This window comes from Arachis hypogaea, chromosome 12 (genome assembly GCF_003086295.3).
Source record: "Arachis hypogaea cultivar Tifrunner chromosome 12, arahy.Tifrunner.gnm2.J5K5, whole genome shotgun sequence".
NCBI lineage: Eukaryota > Viridiplantae > Streptophyta > Magnoliopsida > Fabales > Fabaceae > Arachis > Arachis hypogaea.
In genome coordinates this window covers 102,800,440-102,816,063 of record NC_092047.1, presented here as the reverse complement: position 1 = coordinate 102,816,063, position 15,624 = coordinate 102,800,440, and the positions used below count along the sequence as shown (strand labels likewise).

The 15,624-nt window shown below is 40.1% G+C and overlaps 1 protein-coding gene, 1 long non-coding RNA gene and 1 pseudogene across 2 annotated transcripts; 1 reads left to right on the top strand and 2 right to left on the bottom strand.

Moving 5' to 3' along the window:
• Nucleotides 1-1,000: 1,000 nt before the first annotated feature.
• Nucleotides 1,001-2,369, bottom strand: LOC112727959 (uncharacterized). Its single transcript, XR_011868821.1, has 2 exons — nucleotides 2,254-2,369; nucleotides 1,001-1,836 (listed from the first exon to the last, which is right to left on the bottom strand). It is a non-coding gene; the product is annotated as an uncharacterized lncRNA (long non-coding RNA).
• Nucleotides 2,370-6,236: 3,867 nt separating this feature from the next.
• On the top strand, nucleotides 6,237-7,652 carry LOC114924924 (uncharacterized). Its single transcript, XM_029291101.1, has 4 exons — nucleotides 6,237-6,383; nucleotides 6,534-6,708; nucleotides 6,874-7,116; nucleotides 7,216-7,652. The coding sequence occupies exons 1-4, from the start codon at nucleotides 6,237-6,239 to the stop codon at nucleotides 7,650-7,652; spliced, it is 1,002 nt and encodes a 333-aa protein (XP_029146934.1).
• A 5,372-nt stretch (nucleotides 7,653-13,024) lies between these two features.
• Nucleotides 13,025-15,103, bottom strand: LOC112727958 (uncharacterized; annotated as a pseudogene).
• Nucleotides 15,104-15,624: the final 521 nt, after the last annotated feature.

Genomic DNA, 15,624 nt, shown 5'->3' with positions numbered 1-15,624 from the left:
AAATAAAAAAATTATGGTTTTTCTGTTAGCTCATCCATGTTCTACGAGAGTCTGAATGGCGGAGGGCAGGGAAGGGGAAGGGAGGTGTATCAGTGATGCTGGAAATGCGAGAAACACAACTACCACCACTACCACCTCCTCGATGACGACGAGGAACACGAGGCAATGGCGAGGGCGAGGCGCGACGAGGGCTAGGGCGAGGGCGAGACTTCCTTCTCTCCTTCTCTGTGTTTTTGCTTCTCTCTCTAAGTCTCTACTTCTCTCTCTTCTGAAGGTGGGATGGAGATGATAACACTGAAGATATAATTGTCTGACGGACGATTTTAAAATTAAGTTGAATCTTAGGAATGCATTTGAATACAAAAAAGGTTGGAAACGAATAAAATTTTTGACCTAAATTTTAGAGACCAAATTCGTTCTTAACCCAATGTTTAATCTGATTTAGTATTTTGCGAAAGTACATGAAAATAAAGATTTAAAATTTTTCGGAGACTTCACTAAAAGAATTTTGAGCTCAATTAAAAATTGAGTAAAATTATAAGTATCTCCAAAATAATTAAGCATTTCTTTGCTTTTTCTAGTAGCCGTCTTTTTTCATTGTGCTATTCAGTTGTTTGTTGCTTCTTTGAACCAAAATAAATAAATAAATAAAATGAGAATATTATACTAAAATGAACTTGGACCTTTGACAAATGGCTTCTTATTTTTGTTTTGTCCCTTTTGTAATTAATGGCTGATATAAGCATACGCGTTTGTTCCATAAATTGATGCATAATTTAGGAAGATGATGTAAAACCTAAGTCATTTGAAGGGATAATGATAAATTTATTTCCATAAATAATACTATTGATAAAAATAAAAAATAAAAGTGGGGCATTGATCAAACTCCCACAATAATAGCCAATTTTTTTTTGGTTTGAAAGCAGAAAACTGTTAGCAACAATGAATGAATAGTCAGAAATTAGAGCCTACAATTCAAACTAAACTAGGCACCAAAATATGACTTGAGGGTTGAAGCCAATGTTCTTATGAGTTACTCAAACTTCATTAACAAAGTAACATGATGGAGCCAATGTTCATTGTTGGAAACTCTACACAAACTCCACTACCATAGTGGCATAGTTCACAAGGATTAAACACTACGAATGAACATGTCAATCCAAAAATAAAAAATAAAAAATAAAAAGAACTAATGCTAGACAACTAGCCAGAACAATTTGTCATAACAATGTGGTAATGCTATCAACCATTCAAAGATCATGCCAAAACTATTCTGGCTATGTAACAATTCACTTTCTCTAAATATACATATCTTGCAATTAACAATCACCAAAAATTAAAAACTAAAACTTCCCTAACCAGAAATTTCTGAAACCGAACTTGGTCTCTCCCTAGAGGAAGAAGAATGCAAAAACTCAATGCAATCTTCAACGGCTTTGGCGCGATGTGAGTCGATGGGGCCTGTCAGCGACTGCGATCGTGCCAAAGCCGATGAAGAAACTTTCCTTGAGGATCTCCTTCTCATAGAGGCAATTCCAATAGCATTTGCTACTTTTGATCCAAGCTTTACTAGAAATTTAACAGGTGATGATGATTCCTTGAGCAATCCGAAATTCCAACATCCAATCATCCTTTTCTTGCTTCCCAACACTCTGCCTCCACATCCACCGCCTCCACTGCTGTCATAGCCAACACAAGTACCATGCTTGAGAAATATGGTTGTTTTGTCACTTGACTCAGGGCTAAAGCACACCCTTTTGCTTTTCCTTAACATTTGAGGAAAAATATGTAACTTGAAACTTCTAAAAATCTCCAAATGTTCCAAATCCCCTGTTTCTAAAACAGAGGAAAACAGAGGAGAGGCAGAGAAGGAATAATATAGATACCAAGGATTAGGATATGTTGATAAATTTGAAGGTATATACTTATAAACAAATTTAAGGAAACAAGGTAGATACTAGCTAGTAATAATAGAAACTAATTGTTATATAGTAATAACAAAGTTTAAAGACTAAAGAGAGTGATGTTTCAAGAACATTTAAAGAGATAGATAGAGATGTTTCAAGAGACTTGATTACTCAAACATACATGACCTTGAGAACATGCAAGAACTTAAAGGGCATCTGAAATAAACTCATTTACATAAAATAATAATATACGTGCATGAGACATGCACACATGACAAATGGGCCAACAATATTTGAGGAATAAAACATTTTTATGAACATTAGTTGTTTTGGAAGTAAGGCCTACCAATTTAACTGAGGCAAATGGAAAATTGGACTTTGGAGTGGGAACAATGAGGTGTGAAAAATGAACAGCGTAAAGAATTTGATTTGGGGAGGGTGAGAAATAATTGACGAGAAATTGTTGTTATCAGGGATCAAGAAGGGAGAAAAAGGGGTTGTGGTTTTGGTCAAAAGATAAAGTAGTGGAGCCATGAAGACTCGAGGGAGACAAGAATGAAATGAAACTGTTTAGAGGGTAATATAGAATGAAAAGGGATGTGAGAGCCATTTTTTTTTAACCGTAAAGTATTTCTAAGAATTTATATTTTAAACAGATTTTTTTTTATCAAAGATAGTCTCGCTCTTAAATAAGTATGGGGAGACTATTTCATTTGAACTCTAATTTGTTGGTTTATATTTCAAACGTATTGATCTTTAAAAAAATAATAATAAAATCATTTGCCATAATAGATATATATGTATTAGCTCCAGATTAGTCTTTATAATTAGAGTAGAAGATTTTAACTTTTAATTTGTCTACGTTTAATTTGATACCATAACAAAATTTTATTAATATTTTTTTTAAAATCTAATTAATATTTTTTTTAAAATCTAATTTGTCTCAAGTATAAATTTTTAAAAACTTATCTATCACTTTATTTTTTTTAGAGTAAAATATCGTTTTTGTCTCCAACGTTTGGGGTAAGTCTTATTTGTGTCCCTAACCTTTAAATCGTTCTATTTGTATCTTTAACGTTTATAAAAGTGATTCAATGTTATCCTACTATCAATTATGCTAACAAATCAGATTATATTTTTCAATTATTCTCACTTGGATGTATTCATTCTCAATTAAGTCTCACTTTGATGTGTTCGATTTTAATATTATACCCACTATTTGTGTTTAGATTCAATTATATCCCTAGAAAAGTGAATTATGTAAATATTGTAGGAATTAGTTTCAACATTTGATGAGCTATTTTTTGGAGTAGATCATCAATTCTATCCCAGACATTTGGAATTGACGGCAGGATAACATTGAATCATTTTTACAAACGTTAGGGATACAAATAGGACGATTTAAACGTTATGAATACAAATAGAATTTACCCAAAACGTTGAGGACAAAAACGATACTTTACTTTTTTTTTTTTAAGAATAAAACTGTGGAAAGGACAAAAAATTTCACTTAATTTATAGAAAATATGTCCATTGTAAATACTTTTTTATTTTATGATTTTTTAGAAAATAATATTCATTCTTCGTTAAAAGATACAATGCACCATAATGGTGGGTACTAGACATGTATTAAATTGTATTGAACCTGAGGATATGGGTACTCTTCTAATCAGCGTTGCTTTTGAGGTTGTGTTGTTGGTCCCACTTGTGTTTTTTGCTTTCTTTTTTATAACATTTATTATTTATTTAAGCTAAGTTAGTTTTAATTAACAGGGGTTACTCTAGTACGATCAAGACATTCCTTAGTTTACTTTGGTATTAATTATTTTATTTAGGTTTCGGGTGACAATCGTTTCTTAATAAAAATACAGAGAATATGGAAGAATGAAAATGTATTTGTAAAATACGATAAAGAAATAGACATCATCTATATTATGATAAAGTTTGTCTAATTTTTTATCCATCCATAAAATTGTATAAAATAGAAACATGGACAAAAGTACAAATTTTCTAAGTCATATATGTCTGAATGTCTCCATTTTTCAAGTACCGATCTCTATATTTGCTCGTCTTGATATACTTATAAAAACAACTTTAAAAATCATTTATCAAAAATACAAAAATACAATTCTTGTGCTTATATTTTTTGCCCTAACAAAATTTTGGACTTAAACTCGTATATTAAGTATATGAGATAGTATTTTATTTTATTTATTTATTACGAGTAGTGACAACTATATGTGACCACTTGTGCTTTTTCCTGCCACCTTTGGTTCTGTTCTCTGGAGACTGAAATCTGAAGTCTAAGATATCATGGCCCGCAATGTTATGTGCAATAAGAGAAAAGGGAATCTGTTTGAATATAGTGTTGGCGTGAAAACTAGGGAATTGGTTATTCCTATTCATCTTTTTCTTATTCCTTTTTCTATGCTGCTTGGTATATGGTATTGAAGGGAAAAATTTAATTGATACAAGAAAATTAGAAAAAAGAAGGAAAAAAAAATATTAAGTCAATTATGGTTCTTCTGTTCATTTTTGTCCCTTTGGTCATGTCTTTTTGTTTTTTGACATCTTGGATGCACTCTTTCTCTGTCACAGCACGAGGTTTGATTGCGTTATTGTCTTACTTACATAGTTTCATATGTCCTTGCAAATCAAGATAAATTCTTAATACATAATTTCGAGGGCAAAAAACCCTAATAAGCCAACGTTGGAAATGTGTAACGTAAATACGCCAAATTGAAAATCGTTTCAGCAATAAGCCAGAAGTTATTTTTATGTAATTCGAACCAGGTTGGTTCGAACTACAAACGTTAGTAATTCGAACCAGTGTGGTTCGAATTAGTAGGAGAGTAGCTTTGCATGTAATTCGAACCAATATGGTTCGAACTCCCACTAAAAATTTCTTCATAAATCGAACCAGGTTGGTTCGAACCTTGGCTGCACATAGTTCGAACCAGGGAGGTTCGAATTATAGAGAGAGATCCGGCCTGAGTAATTCGAACCGTACTGGTTCGAATTACACAAACCATAATTCGAATCGGGCCGGTTCGAATTAGTGGGAGATCGACCTCTATAGAACCGTTCTAAGCGTGAGTTGGTCTCATTAGACCAGTAAGATGGCTAGTGAGGAGAGTTTTGTTGTTCTGGTTCACCACAGAGGATCCATTAAGAGGAAAACTCATTCCGGAGTGAAGTTCACAGATAAGGATCCTCTCTGTATTGTCTTGAATCCAACGACAAGCTATGATGACCTTGTTAGATCTGTGCTGATGAAACTTGGCCTGGAAGGTGCGAAGCGGGTTAAGAAGTTTTTCTATCGCATTTCAGTCACGATCCTGCACGATACGGTGAAGTATGATTGTCTCACAATTGGTAGTGATGAGGACCTGCAAGTCATGTTTCTTTGTCGGAGGCAGTTTCCGGAGGTGAGGACACCAGAGTTGCTCGCAAAGCTGATTGATGTGGTATCCAGCTCAGGGGGTTCCAACCGGAATACCACCAATGTAGCCACGACAGTTGGCTCCAGTTCCAGGGCTGCCGTGGCTTCTTCCTCCGTCCCAGTGTACGAGCCAGCGGTCCAACTTGTCGCCTCCCCGTCTTTTGCTGTTGATCTGAATGACGGGGTAGGCGACGAGGCAGGATCCTTTGATATTATGCCGAACGCTTTAGAGGGCGTTCCACCGGTTGGCGTCGGAGACGGAGTCTTGGGTGATGCAGATGAGGACGACGTCGAGCCGGATACGATTGAGGATGACAGCGGCGACGAGGTTGGAGCGACTGGTCCTGCATTGGCGGGCGGTGGTTCTAGCTCTGGCACACAGCAGTATCCACCACATTTTTCCTCATTGGACTTGGACGCCATGAGGCATGAGGGGGGTTTTAGGGCACGCTGTTGGATTCGGAGCTAGAGATGCGGAAGGGACTGCTGGTCTGACAGAGTTCCAGGTTGGTCAGCAATTCCAGGATAAACACGAGGCCCTGCTAAGTGTGAAGAGTTACAGCATCCGGCGAGGGGTACAGTACAAGGTGCTGGAGTCCGATCACTGTAGGTATGTGGGCAAGTGTTCCGAGTTTGGGAATGGGTGCACATGGTTGATTCGACTGAGTCTCCGGAAGCGCAAGGGTCTTTGGGAGGTCAAACGGTACAACGGACCTCACACTTGCCTGGCCACATCCATCTCTAGCGACCACAGGAGTTTGGATTATCATGTGATTTCGGCGTTCATTATGCCAATGGTAAGGGATGACGCATCCGTGAGCATAAAGGTGCTCCTAAACGCCACGGCAGCGCACTTTGGTTTTAGGCCGACTTACAGGAGGGTATGGATGGCAAAGCAGAAGGCTATTGCCCTCATCTACGGTGACTGGGATGAGTCATACAACGACATCCCTAGGTGGGTGTTGGGTGTCCAGCTGACGATGCCTGGAAGTGTTGCGGTCCTCAGAACGAGCCCGGTTCGAGTTGGAGGACAGGTGGAGGAGTCTCAAGCGTATTTCCACAAACTTTTCTGGACTTTCCCTCCGTGCATCGAGGCATTCCGTCATTGCAAGCCGCTAGTCAGCATTGACGGCACACATCTGTATGGGAAGTATGGGGGAACGTTGCTCATCGCGATTGCACAGGACGGGAACTCCAACATTCTACCAGTCGCATTCGCCCTGGTGGAGGGTGAGAATGCAGAGTCCTGGACATTCTTTCTCTCGCACCTTCGAGAGCACGTGACCCCGCAGCCCGGTCTGCTGGTTATATCGGACAGGCACAACGGCATCAAGGCTGCGCTTAAGGCCCCTGACGGAGGTTGGTTACCGCCATCTGCGTACCGTGCATTCTGCATACGACACGTAGCGGCTAATTTTGCCCTTACCTTCAAGGGCAAAGATGCTAGGAGGCTACTAGTCAATGCGGCGTATGCGAAGACCGAGGTTGAATTTGATTACTGGTTTGATATCCTTCGGTCTGAAGACCCGGCGATGTGTGACTGGGCGAACCGGATTGACTACTCCTTGTGGACTCAGCATCGTGATGAGGGTCGGAGATTCGGTCACATGACGACAAACATCTCCGAGTGTGTGAATTCAATCCTCAAGGGGGTCAGAAATCTCCCTGTAGCATCCTTGGTGAAGGCAACATATTGTAGGCTTGCGGAACTCTTTGTTCGCAAGGGGAGAGAGGCTGAGGCGCAGATGGGAACCGGACAACAATTCAGTCAGCATTTGGTGAAGTGTATTGAGGCCAACTTGAAGACGGCCAGGTGCTTCACGGTGACGTTGTATGACCGGGATAACTCCGAGTTCACCGTAGCAGAGACCACTCCGACTGGTTCTTTCTCGTTGGGTACCTACAGAGTATCGCTTGCATCGCAGACATGTGACTGCGGGTACTTCCAGGCGCTTCATTTCCCGTGTCAGCACGCACTTGCATGCTGTGCTTACTCACGGCTCACCTGGACCTCTTACGTTCATAGCGTCTATCAGATTAGCTCGGTGTTCAGTGTGTATCGGATGGGATTCACACCTCCGATCCCGGAGGGCTTCTGGCCACCTTACGACGGGCCCACGGTGATTCCGGACCCTGACAGGAGGCGTGCGAGAGAGGGTCGTCCTAGATCCACAAGGATACGGACGAATATGGACGAGGCAGATCCGAATCGGCCAAAGAGGTGCGGCCTATGTCGCCAACCCGGACACACACGACGTTGTTGCCCACAGGTTGGAGGATCGTCTCAGGCAGGACGCCATTAGTGGGCATGTAGTTTGTGTTAGTTTTATTTACATTTTAGTTCTTCTGTTAGATGCAATGTCTTAGCACGTATGTAACTGTTTGATCTTTATACATTGTACTTTGATTGTTGTGAGTAGTAATGAATATGTTGTCTTTCATTATGAATACTGCTACAAGTTCCGTCAATGCAAATTTTAATATGCAAAGGTAAACACTAAACTGTTTCATGATTCGATGATTATAAATAGTCAATGTCCCACAACACAAACAACAAATAACATAGGTAAATAGACTACAACATAACAAGGAAAGTACATATCATTATCATACATGATTGAACCATAGGAAAAAAATACATGAAACGTGCATCATCTAAACAGATGTGATCCAGTACCACAGCGACGGGCTACCCGTGCCCTCTGACCTCGGCGGATAAACGGCTCCTCATCCTCGATGTCATCCCCATCCTCCTGCGGGGCAGGCTGTGCAGGTGGCGCAACATGCAGGGGTGCCGCAGCCACCCCTGCGACAGACTGTGATGCAGCGGTGAAGGCGGATGGAGGGGTACCTCCGAGACAGAACTGCTGACCACCGGATGACGATGGAGGCTCGTTCAGATCAACATCTAACGGGGCCTGTGTGCCTGAGCTCTGGCCACCAATGCGGGGAGTGACATCCCCCTGCATGATGGCGCTGATCTCCTCTAGGAAGCGTGGACTCCCGAAGTCCCCAACAAGTGTCTCGGACCCAATAAAGTCTGACCACTGTGATCCCGGGATAACCCAAGGTGTACCCCCCTGCTCAGGCTGGTCATCGGCTGGCACACCAACGAAGTAATGTCCAAGAGGGCCCGATCCAAGTCCAGCGTCACCCGTGTCAGCCCCGTCACCCATCCCTGTACCATACCACTCACCCCCATGACCGCCATCGTGTGTACTAGTACCCGCAACTGCAACAGCCCCTGAACCACCCCCGCCAACGGGCCCATGCTGATCATCGTCGTCGTCCCCACAGTCAGCATGCCCCCTCGCCCTACCTCCCTGGGCTCGTCGTCCGCCTCTAACTGGACCGGCGTCGTGATCATCGTCCATACCATGATCAGGCCACCTAAACTCACGCTGGCTCCGCCGTGTCCCCACACCCATCCTCCTCTCAACCCTACGCCTGTCCGGCACGTCCTCAAGACGATCCATGTCAGGAACTTGCCCCGGACCTCGCTGTGATGCCTCAACTGGAACCGGAACTGATCTAGGATCCCCCAGCTGCGTGTCCGGAGACAAGAACCTCTTCCCATGCTGACTCCACCAATCAAGGAACTCATGCGACGGTCCGGGGTCGGCAACAACGTCGAACCTCAGCACACTCTGCTGACGAGAGTCCCAGCAGAGATGCCACTTCTCCAAATAAGACGGGAACCACCGATCGCCACCTCTACCGTCCTTGGACATCAGAAAGTCGATGTTCAGAGCGGGAAGCGGAGGGGGCTGAACCCCTCCAAACTGCGGAAGAACACGATCTATCTGATGCCACTCTATGACAGCAAAGTAGATCAGCGCGGTCACAGAGCGCCACAACGCCATATGCCGAGGCTCCAAAACCTCCGGATGCAAAACCTGAAGTACGTCGGGGCTACTGTACGGCATCCATATGAACTGCACAACACAAGGAAGCCATTCTTGTCAGGGCAACTGTTGGAACCAAATAGAAAAGCTTGATTATAAAAGGACACTTGTTAACTTGCATACTCACCTCCCTGTCCTGTAACCGGTCTATCCTGAGCCTCCACATCGCCACTCTAGGACCCTTCTCGCTCCCGGAAGGGTTGTAACCTGACCATCTGCAAGATACACATGTGTTACATCAACTGAAATATGTGTTTAGAGTATACAATAGACTATTAATGAAATGCAGTGATGTGTGTAAAATTGAAACAGATAAGGCCGTTTCTAGTACCTCGAGGCCGACGGCCAGCTGAACGTCTCATATCCTGCAGGCCTAAACCGAGGAAAGCACCAAAAGATCCAAGACTGAAGTAGCTGAAGCGGGCCGGCTAACTTGACGACATGTCTGTTTGCGACTCGGCACATGCAACGGTACAACCAAGCCAGTGCTGCAGAACCCCAGCTGTAGGTACCCAGCTCCTCCAGCCTCGCTACGTACGGAAGCCATCTGATGTGAATCCGGTTCCCGGACTTGTCCGTGAACAGCTGCGTGCCCAACAACATCATGATGTACGCACGGGCATATCGGCGCACAGTCTCCTCATCTGCATCCTCCGGGCACTCGCCAAAAGTCTCCTGAAACCAGCTGCAGTTCACGGCGTACTTCTGAACCTGACTAGGAGGAGGTATAACTCCGAGCAACTCCTGGAACCAGACCCAGGCTGGACGGCCACCCTCGATGTATATATGGAACTCTGACAGGCACCCGCTCACGTAACGGCCGTCCACTGGCAAACCCAGCTGGTATGCCACGTCCTGGAGTGTGATAGTGCACTCTCCGAACGGCATATGAAACGTGTGCGTCTCGGGACGCCATCGCTCCACGAATGCACTGACAAGGGCCTCGTCTAGCTGGAACCATCGGTCGTTCAACATTGCAAGATGGTATAGACCTGCCATCTGCAAGTACGGAACGTATCTATCATCAAGTCGCATGCCCTGCTGCCGCCGCATGCTCCTAATGCATCGCTGGGGCTGCGAGTAGTAATGAACCGCATAGTTAAAACCAGCTTAAAAACCAACCACAACCGTAAGCAACGCGATAAATCATCAACAAACCATTCTGCTAAATAAAACCGCATAACATTACATGAAAGATAAGCAACTGGAAAACAAACCCATATACCGCACAACTAAGCCGTTAACATAAACCGGCTTAACGAGATCCACTAACAAGAAAAACCTTAACTAAACCGGTTTACATAAAACATCTAGCGTAAAACAACTACAATCAAACAAGTCAAACAAATCACCAACATAAAACCACTAACGAAAACCACCTACCCTAAACCACTCAAATAAACCGCTTGCATAAACCACTCACAAAAATCGGTAACATAAACCAACAAAATAAACCACTAACAAAAACCACTAACTTAAACCACTAGCTTAAACCACTAACATAAACCACTACCCTAAACCACCAACCTAAACCACTAACATAAACCACTAACTTAAACCGCTAACTTAAACCACTAACATAAACCACCTACATAAACCACTAACATATACCACCATCTAACCCACATGCAAAACTACTAAGTCACAAATACCGCTATAATAAAAAATATTTCCGTACTAACCTCGTCGTTGATGACCCCGGCTATATGAGCGACTCCGTCCAAGCGATATAACCGTGCCGGATCGTCCCCCATCAGCAGAGTATTCCGTTCAGGTCTTCCTCGGAGAGAATCTGGGTCATTTTCTCTGAGATTTGGTGGGGTAGGGGGAAGGAATAATAGTTCGAATGAGGGTGATTCGAACTCCTTATATAGCCGAATCACCCCTAATTCGAACCAGCTTAGTTCGATTTATGAAGGACCATGCCAAGGGTAATTCGAACCAGCCTGGTTCGAATTACATACGTTGCACAATTGGCTATAGTTCGAACTAGAGGAGTTCGAATTACTTGACTTAGTAGTTCGAACCACCCTGGTTCGAATTACTAAGGTTTGTAATTCGAACCACCCTGGTTCAAATTACATAAAATTCACGTTTGACTTATTGCTGAAACGATTTTCACTTTGGCGTATTTAGGTTACACATTTCTTGCCTTGGCTTATTCTAGTTTTTTGCCCTAATTTCGAGTATATATTTAAATAGGCACTTAAATAATTTTGTATTGGATATTTTTTTTAAAAAGATTTTATTATATTGAGATTTTTAAATTTTACAACAGTAAGACATATAAATTTCTATTTTAATTATATCGTTATTTTTACTTTTTACTTAGACAAATAAATTTTTAAAATATAATGAAAAGACTTATATGTCTAATTTTTATAAAATTTAAAGATCTCAATGTAATAAAAAAATTTTAAAAACAAAATGTCTAATACAAAATTTTTTAAAATTTTATTTAAATATATACTAGACAATTTAAGACAAAGTATAAACTAAGGATAAAAAAATTAATTTTGTGGAATCATACATTTACCTATCACTTTCTTATTAAAGAACAAAAGAAAATTATTGAGATGATAGTTTTTGATAAGGACGAATAGACTGCCTTTGATAATGATATTCTATATTATCTCTATCTTTAGAGTGGTTGCTACTTAGTTCATTAATTCAAATTAAATAATAATTCGTATATTTCTAGTAGTATAACTTTAAATTTTGCATATTTTTCTCATCTATTTAACTATTTCATTAATCAATCTTCTTTCTCAACAAGTCAACATTTTATTTTCGTCAAGATTTATACGTCTATTTTACATGATGTGCAGTTTTATCACGCGTAATGTTTGGTAGGAGTGACTGGTGAAATATAAGGAGTAAAAACTAAAAAGTAAAAACCCTTCCAAGTTCCAACCTAAAGTTTTGCTTAAGGCCCATGTTAAAAATGTAGTGATGATAACAAGAATTTTGTTTAACTAAAGTTTGGCTTAAGGCCCATGTTAAAAATGCAGTGAGTTATTGATCAGCGACAAACTCTTAAATGAAACTCCAATTTACAATAGATTAGTCCTTAATTTATTGGGTTGGTGGATACCGTGGATAACAAAAAAAAAAAAACAAGAAATTTTCTCTTTTTCTCCGAAAACAATTTAGGCAAAGAAATTTAAGCCTTTTGAAATTTGAAGTTGAGAAGAACGTTACTATTCATTTTTAGTTTTAGGAAAATTTTTTGAAGGTTTGAATTCCGGTACTGTGGGGATAACATTTTGCTAATGATTCAGCCAACTTCTCTAATACTAACAGAAATCATTGGGTTATCTATGAAATTTTTTCCATGAGAATTACTGTTAGATTTAATAATACTACCGAGTACCGAGAGATAAATTCATCTAGAATGTCTGCAAAAATAATCATTAACGTGTATCTTTTCTCATCTTAAAAATTGTCAATAACTACTTGTCTACTTGGATTGATTGAGGGTTCGAATCTCGCACTCTACATTCTACATGCAACAATTTATTAACTAACATCAAACCCTTAAATGCTTCTATCCGCAGCTTTTATAATTGATTGCTCCTAGGGTGAGGAAGAAGGGATCCAAAACTTTATTCTGCTCCTTTCTAAAATAAGAGCATCATGTTATAAAATAGAGGCACAAATCTTATTATTACAAGAGCTATTGTTATTTATGTTGATAATTTAATACTGTGTTTCTCTTGTTCTATGACATTTTCAAGTGAATATATGACGCACAAAAGATCCTCATCCTATAAAGACCAAAAAAATTGAATAATCTCAAAATATAAGAATTAGACAAAAAAAGAAGAAAAGGTCTGAATCCTACTAAAAATATAACTACATAAATAAAATCTCCTTCAAATTAAAAAAAGAAATATCACAACATTATCATTATGTAATGATGATGATGATAGCCAAATTGAAAGGAGGCACTAAAATTAAAAGCCTATTTTCCTTGCTACAAAAATGGATGGACATGGTAGCAATCTTTATAAGAGGAATTTAAGTCTTGCAAATGTCAAAAAGCCTGTGTGACCTCTAGCTTCGCCACAAGGTCTAGCCATATCTGAAGATACAGTACTGTCTGGCGCATAGCTTCCGTCGGAACGTTGCCTCCTCTTGCAAGGCAGAGAAGAACCATTAGAACCATTGTTGTCTCCATTAAGGTTTTCCATTTTTTCCCTTCTCTAACTTCGTATGTGCGTAACACACCTCAAATGTTCTTATATCTTTAACACAAAAACAAAATTTATTTAGGAATTATAACTTGAAAGACATAGAAAAGGCACCAAAAGTTGTAAAATATAGAGAGAATGTACCTGTGAAGCAGTTTTAAAGTGTTTCGCACGATCGCTGTACTTGCTCAACACATGGAGAGAATGAGCACAATGTACCATATTGTTTTAACATTTTTTCGGCTGAGGGAATAGCAAGCCATGGTTGGGGTAGATCCAAGAATACGGCATCAGCCAAGCCAGCAAATTCATTTGGAAATCCCTCGCCCTGAATATCCCTAACTCGCACACTAATTAAGCTGCTTAGACCTGTCCTCTCAAAATCATCCCTATGAAGAAAAAAATCAATCAAGTAAACATATCAAACCGGAATGGTGGAATGGTTCTATATTCCACATAACCCTATGTCAAGAAAATAGTAGTAACCTACATAGAATCTAACTATCACTAGCTTTCAAATCGACTTTTTCAGCCATTCAAGAATGCTAAATCCTGTTAAGCAGAGTCCTAACTAATCCAACTAAACATCAACTTATGCATACAAAATACGAAGAGATTGAACATTGGAATATTTTTTCACGAATATGTAACTTCAAATGCATTCGATTTAGGTTCCCAGGCAATGGTCACAAACTTGCAATCATGAGGTAAGTGGAAATTAAGAATATCACTATCATCTTCCTTGTTCGTTACCTAGCCGAAGCAGCTCGTTGCTCATGGAAGTCGAACGTATGGACATGTCCCGTAGGAGCAACAGCCCTTGCAAGCGAAGTAGTTAAAGATCCACTTCGAGTGCCAGATTCAAGAACCAAGCAACCAGGAACAACCTCCAAGTACATGATAACAAAGCTAATATCTGCAATATAGAGAATCTGAGTCCTGTGGCTTAACACTAAGTCCATAACTCTGGTGTTGGAGCTAACAAATATACAAAACCACCCTTATTGCTGAATACTTTAGACCCAAATGGCTTTCCTATCCATTCTGAATGCTTAAAAACACCGAATCAATTCTGCAGTACCGAATTTTCAGACACTGTTACTGCCTTCATGTTGTCATGCCTTTCATAAACTACAACCAAATCACTATTGCTAATCAATATATTGAAAGATAATTTCTTTGCAGGATCAATTGCCAACATCTTAAAAGGTCCTCAAGAATCTTTCAGCAAAATCACAAGGAACAATTCCTGTCATTCATAAAGGGGAAAAACCAACAATGCAAATTGAATTATTTGAATGTAACTAGTATTTGATCTTAATGCATTTAACTCTCAGTCCCAAAATTCTGAGCATAAAACACTAATGAAAGTAGTTACCAAACTTGAAATTAAATAAACTCGTGAACTTTTCTCTTTGATGAAAAACCAAGTAAAGTAACATAAAAATCAAGACATGGATTGAAACAAGAGAATCAAAGGAGAAAAGAGAAGGAATGACGAAACTAACCGGGGTCTGAGCAAGCACTAATCCTTACTCGTCAAGTTGAAAACTTTATGGACCCAATTGATGGGTTCGCAAGTTGGTATCAGAGTTTGAAGATTACTTACTTTTGCGAATGGGAATGAAGCATCAAACAACAGCGGCACTGGTTTAAGTTTAACATAAACAAAAACTGATTTGGGGGTTTAACTTAAACTAAGGCTATGTTTGGATCGGTGGTTTGGGAAGAGGAAAAAACGAGCTGAAGTCAGAAGAGATTATAATAGGATTTTATTATTTCTATGTAATTAATTTTAGGGTAAAAAACCATATTGAGCCAAAGCAAGAATCTTGTAACCAAAATGCGCCAAATCCAATTTCGTTTCAGCAATGAGCCAAAGTGTATTTTAATATAATTCGAACCAAGCTGGTTCGAATTGCACTCCTTCATAATTCGAACCAACTTGGTTCGATTTAGTGTTGTACGTATTTGAATAATTCGAACCACTAAGGTTCGAACTCCTCCCATACGTAATTCGAACCACTATGGTTCGAACTTCTCTCATACATAATTCGAACCAGGGTGGTTCGAATTATGCTTTGAATTCGATTCCATGTAATTCGAACCAGGCCGGTTCGAATTACTCCTAGTGCACTCCTTCATAATTCGAACCAGGCTGGTTCGAATTAGGTGTG